Source organism: Nicotiana tabacum, chromosome 4 (assembly GCF_000715075.1).
Source record: "Nicotiana tabacum cultivar K326 chromosome 4, ASM71507v2, whole genome shotgun sequence".
NCBI lineage: Eukaryota > Viridiplantae > Streptophyta > Magnoliopsida > Solanales > Solanaceae > Nicotiana > Nicotiana tabacum.
Genome location: NC_134083.1, coordinates 95,937,021 through 95,956,198, shown reverse-complemented (window position 1 = coordinate 95,956,198; position 19,178 = coordinate 95,937,021). Strand labels below are relative to the sequence as shown.

The window sequence follows — 19,178 nt, the reverse complement described above, 5'->3', positions numbered from 1 at the left end:
CACCATTGTGGTGTACTCATACTACGCTTTTGCACATGTTTTGTGCAGATCCAGGTACATCCTATCAGCCTCGGTATTAGTGTGTTGTGTTGCTGCTTTGGAGACTTCAAGGTACACCTGCCCGTGTCCGCAGACCTCAGAGTCCCCTTTTACCCTGTTTTTCTTATTTCTTTATGTTTTTGATAGACAGTGATGTATGTGATTGTTCAGCATTGTATCTAAAGTTTATGACTCATATCTCACCGGGTTTTGAGAAATTGTACGTATTGAGCTTATAGTCTATTGATGAAATTGTTGAAGTTTTAAAATTTTAAGTTTTTATTTGATGTTTTCGCATATTGTTAGGCTTACTTAGTATTAGAGATTAGGTACCGTCACGACATCCTACGGAGGGAATTTTGGGGTGACATATAAATCTTTTTCACCTCGGAAGTATGGAATATTATTTGGGAAAGGTGAACTTTTTTGGGATTGATTTTTTTTCATATTTATATTCTCACAACTATAACTACACTCTCATCATAGTATTTTATCTTCTTTACCTTATTCAAAGTACTCCCTTCTGTCAGAAGCGCACACAAGATTTTTGTCATTCGTTTTTGTGGAACAAAATCCTAAGTTTGTAAGGTGAGAATATTTTCAATTTTCTTTACATACACGGAAAATAGAAATTTGTGTTGTTTTTTGTTTTTCTTCAAGTTTTTAAGCACAGAAGTAGCAAAAAGTTATTTTGGTAACTTATCAATTGAATTAGTCAATCAGGTTCTGCTGTCTAACCTTTTACTATTTTTTGTTTAAAATTCGTTATTTTTTATATTTTGACAATGTCTCAAGAGAGATTTAATAGATTAGTTATTTTATCAATTGAAAAGAAATTGTTAAAAGAAATAAATTATAAAAAAATTATTAATAACTTTATATCTCACAGAGCTAGGAAAATGGAAATTAAATAAAAATAATGATACAAGTTTTTTTTCTTCTAATTTAAGGCCTCACATTGGAGTTTGGCTTTAGGCTCCGAAATGGGTTGAGCCGCCTCTAAACAAGGGCGGAGCCAACATGTTATTTACGAGTTCGACGTAACCCAATAACTTTGGTTCAAATCTCGTATTTGTCTTACAAAATTCATTGCACATGTACAAATTATTAATTTAGAACTCAATAACTTAAAAGAATTAGAATCCCGAACTCATAAGCTTCAAATCCTCGCTCTGACTCTATTAAAGAACCTTGATTTGCACTATTTACTACTCCCTTTATTTCAATTTATATGATACGCTTTTCGTATTAGTCCGTAAAAAAAATATATTTTTATATTTAAAAATAATTTAAATTTAAACTTTTTAATTACTCATTTTACCTTTAATGAGAAGTTTTTATAGCCATATAAAAATTATGGTCTCACAAAACTTTAGGTTAGAACCATAAATTTAAAAATCTTTTTTTTAATCCGTTCCAAGTCAAGCCACCCCTCATGTCAATTGAAATGGAAAGAGTATATAGGGGCGTTTCTCTTTCTCACAATTTGAACTTTTGTGGTCAGATTTCCATTATTGTGGTCCTTTTGTTTGGCAGAGAGAGACATATTCATAGAGCGTTTTGGGAGCCTCCATAATTGGTTCAGTAGATATTTTTCTTTCCTTTTACGTTTACGCTAACTTTATAGTATATTGTAGGTTTTTGGTGCAACAACTTATTCTCATAGTACATCTATATCAAATTAATATATGCACTTTCATTTTAAGTTTTCATTGTTAATGTTAAATTAATTAATTTAATGTAGACAGTGGGTATGATTAAAAAAGTTTACTGTTCAGAAACCTCCATCTTAACTATTGCAGGATAGTGAGTTGATGTCCTTCCTTCAAACGTTTTGGCTTTTTAACAGTGTTACTATCTCTTTCTTGGTGTATGCGAACGTTTTACCTATGTAAAATAATTTTTAAACATTTGTCTTCCATAAATCTATATACTCTCTCCATTCATATTTAATTATTCTTTTGACGTTGCACTCCCTTTAAGAAAAAATAAATGAAGTATATATTTTATAAGTAATAATGATAACATCTCAAAAAGTATCAAAAAATAATTTGGAAAATGAGCAGTCTTTTTCTTTTTTTTGATTTACTAAAATTGACAAGTAAAAGTGAACGGACGTAGGAAATAGGAAGTATATGATAGTAATTTAAGAATCTAAAGTGGAGGAACATTTATGATCAAGCACACCCTTTTATTCATTTAATTAATTAAGATACTTCATTATAACATACGTTAAAGGCAATGGACATAATATAATCCACAAATACATAAGAAAAACAGAACATGAACGCTAGGCCTAGGTTGCAGCAGCCTCAGCGTGCATCTCAGCTTTAATGGCAGCAGCCAATTGGTCGTAGGCTTCACCCCATGCTTCTTTCACGTCTTCGCTCCATTTCTCTCCCATTGCTTCTTTCACTGTTCTCAACAATGCTTCTTTTACTACCTACGTTTACACACAAATGCAACCATATATAAATGTTTTTTTTTATCCACAATAAGTAATTGTTTAGCCTTTTTCTTGTGGTCCAAAATATCTATTTTTTTCAGATTTCAAGAATGAATTAATTATCTTTTTTCTAAATTACCCTTGGAGTAAATAATGTTGGACTATGTGTTAGGAGTGTTTATGTGAAGAGATAGTAAAAGTTAATATGGTCAATTTTATTGCTAATTAATGTTAAAAGGTATATTTCTTAATCCGTATGAAAACAGCCAAAGAATTACTTATTGCGGACCGGAGTAGCAAAAGTTAAGGTTTTTTTTTTTTTTTTTTTTAAATTATGGGAAAACAAAAATTACCTCAAAATGAGGGTCAATAACACCCTTTTGGAGATGGACGGATCCCAAGTACTTGAGCGTAGTCTCACCAACCACCACTTCACCCTTCTCCCGCAGCTGAACGGCCGATTCACATGTCTATAATATTCAACCACATTTGTTTTAGTCTTCTTTTTTCTTTTTCGGTTTATTACATAATTGTTTGATTTTGGTGAAAATACTTTAGTTTCATAATTTTCAAATATTCCCTAAGTTTTATTTTTATATGATGATGTTTCATTGGACATGAAATTTAAGAAAGAACAATTAACTTTTAGCACATACCAAAACTATCCTTAGTTAGAGTCTGCCATGATACTTACTCCCCGTTCACTTTTACTTGTCAATTGTTGACTTTGCACACATCTTAAAAAATAATAAATAAAATATATAATTTATCATGATACCCATATTAATTGGTGTATAGTATTAATGAATTTGAAAAATAATTTGGAATGAGTAATTAATACTAAGGGCAAGCATGAAAAATAAATTATTTTTTTTTATATGCGAAAGTGGACAAGTAAAATTGAAAATCTATTTTTAGAATAGTGGACATGTAAAAGTGAATTAAGGATGTTCATACATGATTATAAAATAAAAATAGAAAGATAATGATTCTTTGGAGTTCATATGAAATATGAAATGAAATAGAAAGTAGTGGAGTAATAAATAAACTTTTAGAGAAACTTCCAAGAAAAGAAAAAATATAAAAATAGTAAGACGGAAAATGCAAGCAGAAACTTCCAAGCTAATGCGTATAACCAGACGAAGTTGAGAGCATGTGCATGCCACGGTCCTTATCCTTTGTTGGGAAATATGAGGTGTATGTAGACTAGATTGTGACAATATATATGTTGCGCAGACTCGTTTAAATATTGGCACTTTCTCGTCGGCTCTTACAAAATATATTATTTTTGAAGGATCCGACATGCGCCCAACAATATTTTCAGAAATTCGAGCAAAATAGGACAATATTATTGAATATATTGCATCAAATTAAATTTATAATAAGAACAGATCCACAAAAATGACGAATGGAGATCCTTGATTAAAAGGAAGATAAATGTTACTTAATTAATATTGAAGAAGGAAGTTGAGCATGGGATATATACAACTACTAACCATCTTGAAAACTTTAACAGCGTGGGCTTTAAGTTTAGGATTATTGTGAGGAATTTCGTCCGAATCCTTCAAGAATGAGAACATGTTCTTTGCTGCTGGTGCTATCTCCAGGATCCTGTTAAATCGACCACATTAAAATTACCTTTTTATTGATATAAAAATATTGCTCAGCAACAGTTGGACAAGTTATATAGCATCATATTTGAAGTCCAAATAGGGAAAACACACAGAAAATTGTATGCATCACACTTTTTACGCAGTAGCAAATCTAGACTAGATTGGACTACATATGTGTGTTTGTGTAAAAAAGTCACTGATTCTGAATTTCAGGTTATAAAATTATAAGCAAAAGCATTCGTTTAACTGTGTGTACATGTATATATAAAAGTGGTACTCACAAGGAGAAGAAACGAAGACTGAGTTGAGGAATATTTTGCTTCATGATTTCCCAAGAATCCTTCACCAAAGCTTCTTGTTTCTCTGTGAACCCCATCTCCCTTTCTCTATTTGCCTGTGTTTATTCCTTGATATCTATATATCTCACTTATAGTATGTTGTATCCTCAGAATTTATACTCGTATAGAGGACTGTTTGAGCCTTTTTGAGTGATAAGGAGGAAAGTACCATCGATCTTTAAAAAAAAAAAAAAAAAAAAAAAAGAACCACTACGTCACACTTTTAATTGTAAGATCTATTCTCCGAACACCTGTTTAAGATCAGATAGATAAATGCATAATTTAATGAATTAAAAAACAGGAGGGGAGGACTGAGGAGGAGTTGCATACACCATAGGAAGTTGGATCAATAATAATACTAATATCCAGATTCCCCGTTGAAAATTTTGATGGTAGGACTTTGAGATTCGTTACCGATTTTAAGTAATATATTTGCTGGTCTTGGCTCTTCGGTATTGTTTAAGGACTTATAAGCATGTTTGGTAAGTTTCTAGCTAAAATCAAACTTATTTTGAAAAATATTTTTTATCAAAAGTATTATTGGTGAGAAATAATTTGTATTTACCTAATTAATTTGAAAAACACTTCTGAGCATTAATTAGTATTTGACCAAACTTTTAAAAAGTGTTTCTAATCGAATTTTTCTCAAAAATGCTTTTCAAAAAAGTGATTTTGGGGACAAACTACTTTTTTCTTCAACTCCAAAACTACTTCTGCTTCTACTCAAAAGCATTTGTTCCCTTCTAAAAACTTGGTCAAATACTTCAAAAGTACTTTTTAAATTAAAAAAAAAGTGCTTTTAGCCTAGAAAAAACTTGGTCAAAGCTATTACTCAACTTTTCAACTGTCCATGATTACATTATTGTCAAGTTGTGATACTTAATTTAAAAATAATAATTGTTAGAGAAAATATTTACCAAGTGCATGTTATTCATGTCGTACACATGCATTCAGATTTTTGAGTTAATTCCTCGGATGATCCCTTGTGAAAATAATTTATCAAAATCACTTTTTTGGGACGACAACATCACTCAACAATTGCTTTTTGGCTCAAAAAATAAAAAAAACAATCATTTGGCATGTAATGTCACATTAAAAACTTCTATTTTAATGATAAAAATCATTTAATCCATATCTCTTATAATTTTTATAAAATGTCTCGTGTATAGTTTCAGATATAAAAAGTATTCCATGATTTAATATGAAAATTTATTTATTTTTAAATGGCTTTCATGGTTAATTGATTTTCATACATATGGTTGAGGTGCATCATATGAGTTGGTTCACTCTGGTCGGATAGTGTACCGGGTGTCAGTCACGTAATTTAGGTCGTGACACAAATGATATACAATGATACACATCTCTTCTTTCATGTTCATCTTTTAGTTCAAACAATACCCATTTGAAGCAGTTTGAATCTCAATTTTGGATGATTTGGTGGAGATATGAGGTGGTTTGAATTGAAACTTGAGCAAATTTGAAGTAAGAGATGAACATGAAAGAAGATGAGATGTGTACCATTATATATTATTTGTGTCACGATCTAAATTCACGTAACTGGCACCCAGTACACTATCTAACCAGAGTGAACAAACCCATATGATGCACCTCAACCATATATATGAAAATCAATTAATAGTGAAAGCCATTTAAAAATAAATATATTTTCAAGTTATATGGCCAGGTTCTTTGAAGCCTACAAGCCTTGTGTTGTGACCAAAAGAGTAACATGACAGTTTCCTCATGAAGGATGGTTCAAGTGTAATATTAATGGTGCCTCTAGAGGCAATCCTGGACCTAGCTCCTATGACTTTTGTGTGAGAGATTGTGGTGGAAATTTGGTGTCTGCTAAGGCAGTGGAGACAGGGGAAGCAACAAATATAATGGCAGAGGCAAAAGCAATTGTTGAAGGCTTAGCTTATTGTGTTGAAAAACAGCTACACCCTCTTATTCTTGAGACTGATTCTTTGGTGATAAAGAAGATAATTGAAGGAGAATGGGAGTCTCCTTGGTGCATACGGGCAGAAGGAAGAAGATAAAGGATATGAAGAACACCTTCAATGTGCTCTTTTACCATGTGCTTAGGGAGGGCAATGTTGTGGCAGACTTTTTAGCTAACTTTATTTTTTCTTTTGCAGGTACAATCATATTTCATTCATTTTATGAACTACCTACAGCAGGAAAAACATTGGTAAACATGAACAAAGCACAAATACCGAACCTTAGGGTTAAGGTTGCCAAAAAAAAAGCACCAGATTGATGAAAGGGATTGAGTTCAATGTCTGCTCTTACTACTGCCCATGTTCAGAATTTTATCAGTATAGCGTGTAACTACTTTTCAGTGGTATTAGCATGGCAACATGCTCATTTTGGAGGTAATGATATACTATATGGACCATGTAGGGCAAGCAGGGAAGGCATCATCTCAAGTACAAGTTTATAAGGTGATATGTTTTTATCTACTAGGGTTTGGTACTGCTTCTGCTTCTCACAAGAATATATTGTTGCATGCTGGATCCTCATTGATACACACTTTGTGTATGAGCTCACACAGTGTGTTAGTAGACTAGAGAGTACTATTGACTTAGCTGAGACACAAGTGCAACTATTGCCTGAGATTGTTGAAAATATAATTAGTTGTATAGTGCTATATCATTATCCAGCGGTATTAGTGTAGTTTCATGCTTATTTTGGAGATGAAAAGGCATCATATAGCTCACATGTTTTAAGCAGGCAGTTGTTAATTTATACAATTGAAGGTACATGTATTAGGTATTGTTCAATTAGCTACATATCTGGCTATAGAGTGGGCTGTTGTGCACGTAGATGGAGTTCAAGATTGCAGACTACAAGCAGTATCAACAGTTGCTTCTGGCAGTTCTGGATAGCTACTATGCAGTGGTATGACTGTTTGGAGTCCTTATTTGCCTTGTTCATGGGAGTCTTGTATTTTGGAATGCATAACCTGGCGCCCCGTGATAGCTTTGGAGGTGCTACTATGTGATTATTGCCCTTAGCCTTTAGATTCACTTGCACTACTAGCTTATGGAAGCTTATATCCTACCTTTATGTAATAACTAGCTTGTTAGTTTTGCTTTTATTACCTACTATTCTAGCTAGTGTTAGTTTACAAGTTTTAGAGTTATTTGGGCACCTTGTAAGACTTGGACTCATATTTTTGGGATTTTATATATATATATATATATATATATTAGCTACTAGGCAGCAATGGTATATTTGCTAAAAAAAATAAAAACAATCATGAAATACTTTTTATATCTGAAACGATACTCGAAGCATTTTATAAAAATGATAGAATAAAATAAAGTAATTATCTTTCATGCATGTTATGTACAATTTCATTGTTACCACCTAACATAAATATTCAGCCTCTATAGCGAAGAATAAAATCAACACTTAGAATAATTCCCAACTAAAAGAAAATAAGAACAACATGATAGCTACCATATAATAGAAGTAGTGCCCATATAATTCGGGAAGAGAGTCATCCTAATCCCGTTCATACATCACGTACCAAACCTCATCTTGAAACATGTAAAATAGGCATGACCTTGGAGGCGAGGACTGAGTACATCGTCACAGTACTTAAAAAGTATCATAGACTCTCTAACTCAAGTTCTTGAAACAAGGCTTCACAAAAATAATGCAATCAATATTTGATATAAAGTGACAAATATTATATCAATTATGCCCTTTGTCATTTTAACGTTATGGCTCAAAGCATCTATCCTTTTTAAAAAAACCTTGTTATTTATAATCAATCCAAATCCTTTGATTAAGAATCAATGAATACATCTTGCATATTAAAACTTTAGCGACTTAACACCAATTATTTAAAGAATTAAAGAGTATTTTTTTATTTATTAAGTTTCAAAAAGACATACTTTTCATGAAAATACATTTATAGTACTCAAACATTTATACTTTTCTTAATACATAAGCTTTCAATAAAACTTAACATTTGCCTTAAGTATCATTTTGCCAACAAATATTTAAAAATAATATTTTTTATAAAATCACATGACACTATATATGCAACACAACTTAAAAACATATGGTGATATTCATACCCACTTGTTTCTAAGTACAGAGACATATTTATAAATAATCTCATGTGTATGTTGTTGTTGTTGTTGTATTAACTCGAAACTTACTTCTAGAGAAAATCCATCCAGAAGAGTAAGTCTAATAAATTTACCTAGCCTCCAATTTTCTTCTTTCAAAGTTTTAACGTTCTTAACATATCCAACGTATGCTCCAATTCGTCGAAACGCAATTAGCTATACAATATAATGTGTATTCATCAACATCAATTCACAATTACGTCATCTGTACTATTAAAATACTTTATACTTGGACCCAAAGCCAGTTTAAATCCAAAAGTTTTTTTTACAATTAAAAACTTATTTACCCTTACTGTTTAGGTTTTAATTTAATTATAAGTTGATATACAATTTATCAATTATATACATTTTATTAAAAATTTAATATTCCTCAATTATAGGGCTTTAATTGGTAACCCATCCTAAGCCTTCAGATTTCTACCCACACCCACTGTACGTCTTTCAGTAATACACCGTATCCCAACCCCCCACCCCCACGTAACCAATCACTAAAAATATATAGAATACGTTCTGATCTTAAAAAGTCACGAATGAAGAGAAGATATGGAAATCCTAAAATTAGTTTTTAAAAAAATCTAAGAACATAACTGGCACAACTTTATTACTCTCTCATTGATAAAAATAGTCTGAAGTTTTGCATCATATTGATTAATGAAGAGATTAAACCATTGGCATATGCATTGGGCGTGCCACATGTATTGATTAAACTAAGCATAAAGATTTTTAAGCATTGATTAAACTAAGCATAAATATTTGAATTTAAACTCCATTGACAATCATTAAAAAAAATAATTATTATTTATTTAGATTGGGTGTTATTGCAAATGATTGAGAGTATTATTTAGAGTCTATATCTCAATTTTGAGAGAATTTGGTGAAGATTCGTGATGGTCTTGGTTGGAATTTCATACTGAAACTCGAAAATGAAGACATAAACAAATTGTTTATATTTTGTATGTCGAGAGTAGAAATAATATACAAAATATCTACAACTTACATAATTGTATATAAATTGTATGTAAATTATAGTTTTTGACCGGATTCTGTACAAAAAATGTGTATTAAGTTGTAGATAAATTATAGATTTTGACCGCATTTGTATATATTTTATAAAAAAACTTTAATTACTTTCTGTAATATAAAAACTTTGATAAAATCGAGTAAATAAATTTAAAATCTCCTATATATACGAAAAAGTCCCAATCCAAATTATCGGTTTGACTAAATCTTTTCAATCCTTGGTGTTCAATACGTCATTGAGACTATTAAGATTACTACATAGCTCAATTTATATCCACACGTCACTATTCATCTTTCCTACCAACTATTCAATCTTATTCACAAGACTCACTTCTAGGGTTCATCTAATATCTCAATTAAATCATAATTCTTACTCCAATTTTTTTTTTGTGTGTACTTATTTATAAAGAGTATAGGAAAATTAAGCAGTAAAATTTCCTCTTGAAGACAAATCTTGAAAATTTTCATTGAAGTTCTTGAGTTTCTTGAAAATATAAGAATTTTCCAAAAAATCCAAAATATAAGGATTTTTCCAAATGTTACTAGCCCTAACACTAGTAAAATTCTAGTGTTAGGGCTAGTATTAAAGAGTTGTAATTGCACCAAAATATCATTAGAAACTCACCTTAATCGGTATATCTCTATATTTATCTCAAGCCATAACTCAAAATTTTATAAAATTAAGTTAATGGTCGCGCAACAAAGTATACAGTCCAGGTTGTTTCAGCGAATTGTACAACAGTCTTCGTAGGTTGTACTGCGTTATTCAAGTTTTTCTTCTAGACACCCTTCAGTAAAATATTCATAACTCTTTATAGGGATATGTAAATAATAAATGGTTTGAATCGTTAGAAATTACACACAAAGACCGTTACTTTAATAGGGGGTACATCACACAACTCCTTATAGACTGGGAGTTATGTTTATTTAAAGTAAAGCCATATGTACACTCGTTTGAAACTTTAGTCCCTCGTATGGTTTGCAACTTGATTTGTCCCAAGAGCTTTTATGTAACGACCCGACTTATCGTTTTGAGAATTAACATTACGTTCAACGACTTAAGGTCCCGAGCAATTTTGTAATATGTATTATGACCCGCGTGTGTGGTCGGGTTTGGTTTTCGGAAGATTCGAAATTAAATTGAAAGAACAATTCTTATTTTTGAAGCTTAAATGAAAAGAGTTGACCGGAGTTTAACTTTTGTGCAAATGACTTCGGAATAAAATTTTGATGATGTCAATAGTTTCGTATAGTGATTTCGGACTTACGGACTTAGGCGTATGTCCGTATTTGTATTTGGAAGTCCGTAGGACAATTCAACGCATTTTGGTAAAAGTTGAAAAATGAAAGATTTTTAGAAAGTTTGACCTGGAGTTGACTTTATTGATATCGAGGTCGGAATTTAATTCTGGAAATTGGAACAGCTTTATTATGTCATTTATGACTTGCATCCAACATTTGAAGTCATTTCGGGTTGATTTGATACTTTTCCGCACAAGATACAAAATTTAAAAAATTTCATAAACTTATAAGTTCGATTCGAGGTGCGATTCGTTGTTTTGGTGTTGTTTGATATGATTTGAGGCATTGACTAAGTCTGTATTATATTATGGGACTTGTTGGTATATTCGGACGGGTTCTCGAGTGGCTTGGGCGAGTTTCGGAGTGGTTTCGGACCATTTCTAGGCCATTTTTAACTGCTGGTTTTTGGCTACAGCAGTGTGCATCGCAGAAATTTCTGCTGCATAGGGCTGACTTTAAAAGCTTATATCTCGTAATCTGAAAAGAATTTGGAGATCATCCAAAAATAAAAGTTGTAGACCTTTGAGTCTAGTTTCCAGAAATATAAACCATTCATCATTTAAACATTTGTACAGAAAGTTATGATCGATTAACTGAAGCCTGGTACTACAGTTATTTTCCATAGCAGTGTGCATCGCAAAAAGTTTTGCTGCACAGAGCTGACTTTGGGAGCTTATATCTCGCCATATATAAGGAATTTGAAGATGAGAAAAAGATGAAAGTCGTAGCCCTTGGTATCTAGTTTTCAGAAAGTTAAACATTCATCATTCGGACATCGTATGAGATAGTTATACCCATTTCCGTATCGGAAAAGACTTCTATTTTTTTAGGGCTGAGGCAAATCGCAGGTGTCAAATGTGATTTATGACTCTCAAATGTCGATTGAGACTTGCCTGGACAGATTCTTAAAACGGGGGTTTCATTCATTTTAACATATTTGGAGCTATGAAGCTCGGATTGAAGCGAATTTTGAGGCTATTTTTACCATATGGATTGAGGTAAGTGTTCTATATATAAAAGTGATTATACTTTATGATTCCATGGTTATTTTCATCAATTATTTGTGAATCAAATGGAAGAAATTGGAGAAATTTGTAAAACTCTTCAAGAACGAAAATTTAAGATTTGGAGGTCGAGTTTTTATCGGAATTTGATAAAATTGGTACGATTGAACTCATATCGGAATGAGTATTCGGATTTCGTAAAAATTTTGTCGGGATCCGAGAGGCGGGCCCCGTATTGACTTTTTAATGGGAATTTTTAAGTCGACATTTTATTATCCGGAATTATTTCTGATGAATTTTAATAAAGTCATACAATTAATTTGGATAGATTTGAGCTATTCGAAGGTCAATTCAAACAAGAAGGCTATTTTGGAATATCGGCCTAACTTCAAAAAGGTAAGTATCTTGCCTAACCTTGTATGGGGGAATTTTTCCTTAGGCATTGAAGTCTTATGTGGAAATTGTGTGATTGAAAACCATGTGCGCGAGGTGACGAGTACGTACTTGGTTTATATGTGCAATTTATACCGGTTAAAATTTGTAGACACCCTTATGTATTAAATTGAAAAATTATTGGAACTTAGTAAATCCGTGATTTGTCATGCCTCATTCCTTGTTTGTCGAGTTTATATTTTATATGATAATTTGGGGGCATTGCCACTTGGATTTTTATGTGAATTCTGTGGGGTTGTTGATTTGATATTTCTAGAATTAATTACATTATGGATTTTTCATCTGTAAATAATTAATTAAATAAGTTTTAAAAGAGGCATTTGTATATTTATCTGAAATTTGGATTTAAGAGGGCGTTGTCCGTGTTGAGCTATTTTTCCATTCTGGTTATTGTTTATGAGGTTTTATATACGTTGTGTGAGCCTTAGGGATATTTTCTGTGAAATTTAATTGATTACGTTGCACTCTTGGAAAGGTTGTGGCCTACGGGCAATTTGTAATTACGAGTTAATTATATGGTGTTGTTGTGATAATATTTTGTGTAAATTGTTATGTGATTTGGGTTACTGTTGTACGGCGTATAGGGGTGGCATTCCATTGTTAATATTATGCAGGTATAAGGGTGACATTTCATTATTGTTATGTGTGTAGGGATATTTTCTGGGCGGAATGATAAGGGAGGCTATTAAACGGAACGATAAGGGAGGCTATTATATGAGCGATAAGGGTGGCTATAGGAGCGATAAGGGTGGCTATTGATATTTTCAGGATGGAGGGATAAGTGTGGCTATTATTATGGAGTGATACGGGTGGCTATAGGAGAGATAAGGGTGGCTATTGTTAGGAATGATACGTGATGATGTGGAATTATTGTGTTGGTGAGTTTTTATATGATGTTGTGATATTTTCGGTGTTTATTTTTATCTCTTGTGCAATTTGTCTTGTTGTTTCGGTAAACTTGATAATAGTCTGGTTCATGTTGAAATTGTGAGCCTGTAGCTATAGTCAGGCGGTTTATATTATTGGCACATGAGTTGTCCGTGCGGTTATGAAAGAAATATGGGCAAGAGGTGCTAGGAAAAATATGATGATTTTATTATTGGCGCGTGAGTTGTCTGTGCGGTTATGAAAGAAATATGGGCATAAGGTGCCGAGGAAAGTATGATAATTTTATTATTGGCACATGAGTTGTCTGTGCGGTTGTGACAGAAATATGGGCACGAAGTGTCGTGGAATTATGAAAGTGGGCTGAGACCCGTAATATTTATAATTATGAAATGAGGTGTCATATGGTGACTTTTACTTGAAAGGAATTATATTCGAAAGATTTTACTTGAAAGGAATTATATTCGAAAGATTTTGTATATTCGTAAGACATTTATTTGAAAGAAGTATATTCGAGTTATATTTAATTGAAAGGATTATATTCTAGAATAATTTATTTGAAAAACTTATGGTTAAAGGATGTATATTTAGAAGGACTTGATTAATTGGTTGTACTTGTGTTTATTATTTGTTTGAGCAATATTTATGGTGTTCTTGCTGCCTTGTTATTTATATCACTAGTTGATTATTATTGCTATCACTGCTATTTGTATTTCTATTGTTTTTGTATGTTATATTGCACAGGTTATTTGACTAGTGAGTGTCTTGACTGTACCTCATCACTACTCCACCGAGGTTAGTCTTGATACTTACTGGCTATCGACTGTGGTGTACTCATACTACACTTCTGCACATTTTTGTGCAGAGCCAGGTATTGGAGATATTAGATTCGGATAGAGGTTAGAGTGTGATCGCAAGGATTTAAGGTAGAGTTGTTTGGTCGTCGCAATCCCTTGGAGTAATGTATATTACTGTCAACTCTTCTGCACATTTATTATACTGTCAACTATTATTCGAACAGTAATGTATATTCGATCCTTGAGATCATTGCATGTATTGAGTTAGAGTTCGTGACTCAGTATTACCAATCTTGGAAGGTTGTTATAATTGTCTCTGTTTTTGGTTTTGACACCTGTATTAAATTATATGTTTAAAAAATGGCTCCAAATATAATTATAATCGGCTTACCTAGTCTTAGAGATTAAGTGCCATCACGACGCCTGAGGTGGAATTTTTGGGTCATGACAAGTTGGTATGAGAGCTCTGGATTCATAGGTTTTACGAGTCACGAACGAGTTTAGTAGAGTCTTGCGGATCGATACGGAGACGTCTGTACTTATATTCGAGAGGTTACAGAGCTGTTAGGAAATTTTCACTTATTTCATTCCTATCGTGCGAAATTTGTTGATTTTGGAGTTTGAGTCTTTATATCTCTATTCTCTCACAGATAGTGAGGACACGCGTTATGGGGTCAGCTGAGTAGACAGCTGCACATTCTGCTAGGGCCGCAAGAGGCCGGGGCCGAGGTAGAGGTCGAGGAAGGGCACGTGCCGCAGCTAGAGCACCTGTCAAAGAAGCAATCAAGAAGCCGCTAGTAGCTCCGGTTGGGGGACAAGCACCAGAGACACCTGTTGTTACCCCCGGACTTCATGAGACTTTAGCGCAGTTCCTGAGCATGTTTGGTACATTGACTCAGGCGGGATTGATCTCCGTTTTACCAAATATTTCACAAATTGGGGTCAGAGTTCAGACTCCTACTGCCCGTACTCCAGAGCAACATGTTCATATTAGTCAGGCTCCGGGTATAATACCGGTACAGCCTGTTATTCCGGTTCAGCCTGAGGTCAGGCTAGAGGCATCAGAAAAAGAACAAAAAAGACTTGAAAGATTTAAGAGGTATAGTCCACCTACCTTTAGTGGCGCAACTACCGAGGATGCCCAGTGATTTCTAGAAAAGTGTCACCGTATTCTCCGCACCATGGGTATTATGGAAGTGAGCGAAGTTGCCTTTACTATATTTCAGCTGTCAGGAGCAGCATATCAATGGTGGCAAGTTTTTGAAGAAGGTAGACCAGCCGATGCAACACCACCAACTAGAGCTTAATTTTCGAAAATATTTTTGAAAGAGTTTGTTCCCCAGACTCTACAGGTGGGTAGAGGGCGGCGCCCAAGACGGGGAGGCCCGACCCGTTGATAAATTTGTTATGAATTGGCTGAGACCATTACACCAGATGGTGTCGTTACAGGTATGATTTAATTTATAATAGAGTAGCACTATTCTTATTTTGATTCGATTCTGATTATCGAGGTAAAAGCTCCTTTCATGCTCCTTATATGGTGAGTTTGTAAATTTATACTCCACTCCTGTGTTTATCTTTGTTGGGAGATTTAATGGTGTTAGCCCGTGTCTATCATTTTATTTTGTACACTATTGACGGCTATTAGTCCAAAAGTGACTTTCTATTACTCACTACAGTAGGTTTTGATATAAATTCGGGATAGTATGGTTAAAAATTGTGAATTTAATGTCGTGCCGGTATGAGAATTCATTATGTGTTGTGAAATTATTTCACGAAATTTATTAAAAAGAAGAAAGAAAAAAAATAGGAAATTTCAGTTGGCACAATATGCAAAGTACTTGTGATTTAGAATTGAGGATAGGATCCTCGCAGTTTAATGTGATTTGACATGTTTAACGCGGGCTACGTGTCACGGTGGAAGTTATATCAGGATGAGATCCTCGTGGTTAAATTCGTGTGTTTTAAATTCTCCCTTTGTGAAATTTAATTGATACTATAGTACTAATAAAGAGTCATGCCTATTAGACTTATTTGATAATTCTTTTATGTGTTTCTGTGCCATATTCATGTTGTAATTATTGAGTTTTAGCCTACGAGGTGAGTGCACAAGTGGCGTTAAATGTAACTCGTTAATCCGGGTAAATGATTATGAGGTCTTCATGTCTCGCATGTTGCTGTTAGTGTAGTGAAAATTTGAAATGAGGTTTTGGATAATGTGAGGTTAATTGACGATGCTGGAATTAATTATGAACAACTATTATGACCAGAGATGTGGTTATGGGCATACGTATGATGTGTGCGTAGGCACGAGTTGCTACAGCCGGTGAGAAATTGGTTTTAAAGTTTATAAATGTTGATAAAAGAGATAATCGCAACTGAGATGGTGTTGTCGGGCCATGTTAAAATTTAGGTGACATGGACTTACCGCGAGTAGGTGTGTAATAGTACACTCAATAATTTAATGTCCTCAGAATAATTCTTGGCATATTCGAGGACGAACGTATGTTTTAAGAGGGGGAGAATGTAACAACCCGACTTGTCGTTTTGAGAATTAACGTTCTATTCAGCGACTTAAGGTCCCAAGCAACTTCATAATATGTATTATGACCCACGTGTGTGATCGAGTTTGGTTTTCGGAAGATTAGGAATTAAATTTAAAGAACAATTCTTATTTTTAAAGCTTAAATGAAAAGAGTTGACCGGAGTTTGACCTTTGAGCAAATGACTCAGGAATAGAATTTTGATGATGTCAATAGCTTCGTATGGTGATTTTGGACTTAGGCATATGTCCGGATTTGAATTTGGAAGTCCGTAGAACAATTCGACGCATTTTGGCGAAAGTTAGAAAATGAAAGATTTTTAGAAAGTTTGACCAGGAGTTGACTTTATTGATATCGGGGTCAGAATTTTATTATGGAAATTGGTACAGCTCCATTATGTCATTTATGATTTGCATGCAAAATTTGAAGTCATTCCGGATTGATTTGATACCTTTCCACACAAGATATAGAATTTGGAAAATTTCATAAACTCATAAGTTCGATTCGAGGTGCGATTCGTTGTTTAGGTGTTGTTTGATGTGATTTGAGGCCTCGACTAAGTCCGTATTATATTATGTGACTTGTTGTTATATTCGAACAGGGTCCCGAGTGGCTCGGGTGAGTTTCAGACCATTTTCTAGGCCATTTTTAACTACTGGTTTTTGGCTATAGCAGTGTGCATCACAGAAATTTCTGCTGCACAAAGCTGACTTTGGAAGCTTATATCTCGTAATCTGAAAAGAATTTAGAGATGATCCAAAAATAAAAGTTGTAGACCTTTGAGTCTAGTTTCCAGAAATGTAAACCATTCATCATTTAAATATTTGTACAGAAAGTTATGATCGATTAACTGAAGCCTGGTACTATAGTTGTTTTCCATGGCAGTGTGCATCGCAGAAATTTCTGCTGCACAGAGCTGACTTTGGGAGCTTATATCTCGCCATATATAAGAAATTTGAAGATGAGACAAAGATGAAAGTTGTAGCCCTTGGTGTCTAGTTTCCTGAAAGTTAAACCATTCATCATTCGGATATCGAATGGGAGAGTTATGCCCATTTTCATATCGGGAAAGACTGCTATTTTTCTGGGGCTGTGGCAAATCGCATGTGTCAAATGCGATTTATAAGTCTCAAATATCAAATGAGACCTGCCTAGACAAATTCTTAAAATGGGGGTTTCGTCTATTTTAACATATTTGGAGCTGTGGAGCGCGGATTGAAGCGATCTTTTAGGTGATTTTCATCATATGGATTGGGGTAAGTGTTCTATATCCAAAAGTGATTATACTTCATGATTCCATGGTTATTTTCATCAATTATTAGTGAATCAAATGGAAGAAATTGGAAAAATTTGTAAAACCCTTCAAGAATGAAAATTTAAGATTTGGAGGTCGAGTTGTTATCGGAATTTGATAAAATTGGTATGGTTGAACTCGTATCAGAATGAGTGTTCGGATTTCGTAAAACTTCTGTCGGGTTCCGAGAGGCGGGCCACGCGTTGACTTTTGGTTGACCTTTTAATGTGAATTTTTAAGTCGATATTTTATTATCCGAAATTATTTTTAATAAATTTTAATGAAGTTATACAATTAATGTGGATAGATTTGAGCTGTCCGGAGGTCAATTCTTGCAAGAAGGCTATTTTGGAATATCGACCTAACTTCAAAAAGGTAAGTATCTTGCCTAACCGTGTTTGGGGGAATTTTCCCTTAGGCATTGAGTCTTATGTGGAAATTGTGTGATTGTAAACCATGTACACGAGGTGGCGAGTACGTACTTGGTTTATATTTGGAATTTATACCGGTTAAAATTTGTAGACACGCTTATGTATTAAATTGAAAATTAGTAAATCCATGATTTGTCATGCCTCATTCCTTGTTTGTCGAATTTGTATTTTATATGATAATTTGGAGTGATTACCACTTGAATTTTTATGTAAATTTCGTGGGTTTGTTAATTTGCTATTTCTTGGAATTAATTACATTATGGATTTTTCATCTGCAAATAATTAATTAAATAAGTTTAAAAAGAGGCATTTATATATTTATCTGAAATTTGGATTTAAGAAGGCGTTGTCCTGTGCTGAGCTATTTTTCCATCCTGGTTATTATTTATGAGGTTTTATACACATAGTGTGAGCCTTGAGGCTATTTGCTATGAAATTTAATTGATTACGTTGTACTCTTGGAAAGGTTGTGGCCTACGGGCAATTTGTAATTACGAGTTGATTATGTGGTATTGTTGTGATAATCCTTTGTGTAAATTATTTTGTGAATTGGGTTACTGTTGTACGACGTATAAGGGTGCCATTCCATTGTTAATAGTATGCAGGTATAAGGGTGGCATTTCATTGTTATGTGCGTTGGGATATTGTTTGGACGGAATGATAAAGGAGGCTATTATTGAGTTGTCCGTGTGGTTGTGACAGAAATATGGGCACGAGGTGTCGTGGAATTATGAAAGTGGGCTGAGATCCGTAATTTTTATAATTATGAAATGAGGTGTCATATGGTAACTTTTACTTGAAAGGAATTATATTCGTATCCGAGAGACTGCATCCGTCCCTGACCACATACTACAATTAACTAACTCTG

General features: G+C 33.6%; 1 protein-coding gene across 1 annotated transcript; it reads right to left on the bottom strand.

The window, feature by feature from the left end:
• Positions 1 to 2,209: 2,209 nt before the first annotated feature.
• Positions 2,210 to 4,599, bottom strand: LOC107793404 (anaerobic nitrite reductase HB2). The gene is made up of 4 exons (XM_016615748.2): positions 4,380 to 4,599; positions 3,982 to 4,096; positions 2,839 to 2,955; positions 2,210 to 2,482 (listed from the first exon to the last, which is right to left on the bottom strand). Exons 1-4 carry the CDS (start codon positions 4,472 to 4,474, stop codon positions 2,336 to 2,338), a joined length of 474 nt encoding a protein of 157 aa, XP_016471234.1. The 5' UTR covers positions 4,475 to 4,599; the 3' UTR covers positions 2,210 to 2,335.
• Positions 4,600 to 19,178: the final 14,579 nt, after the last annotated feature.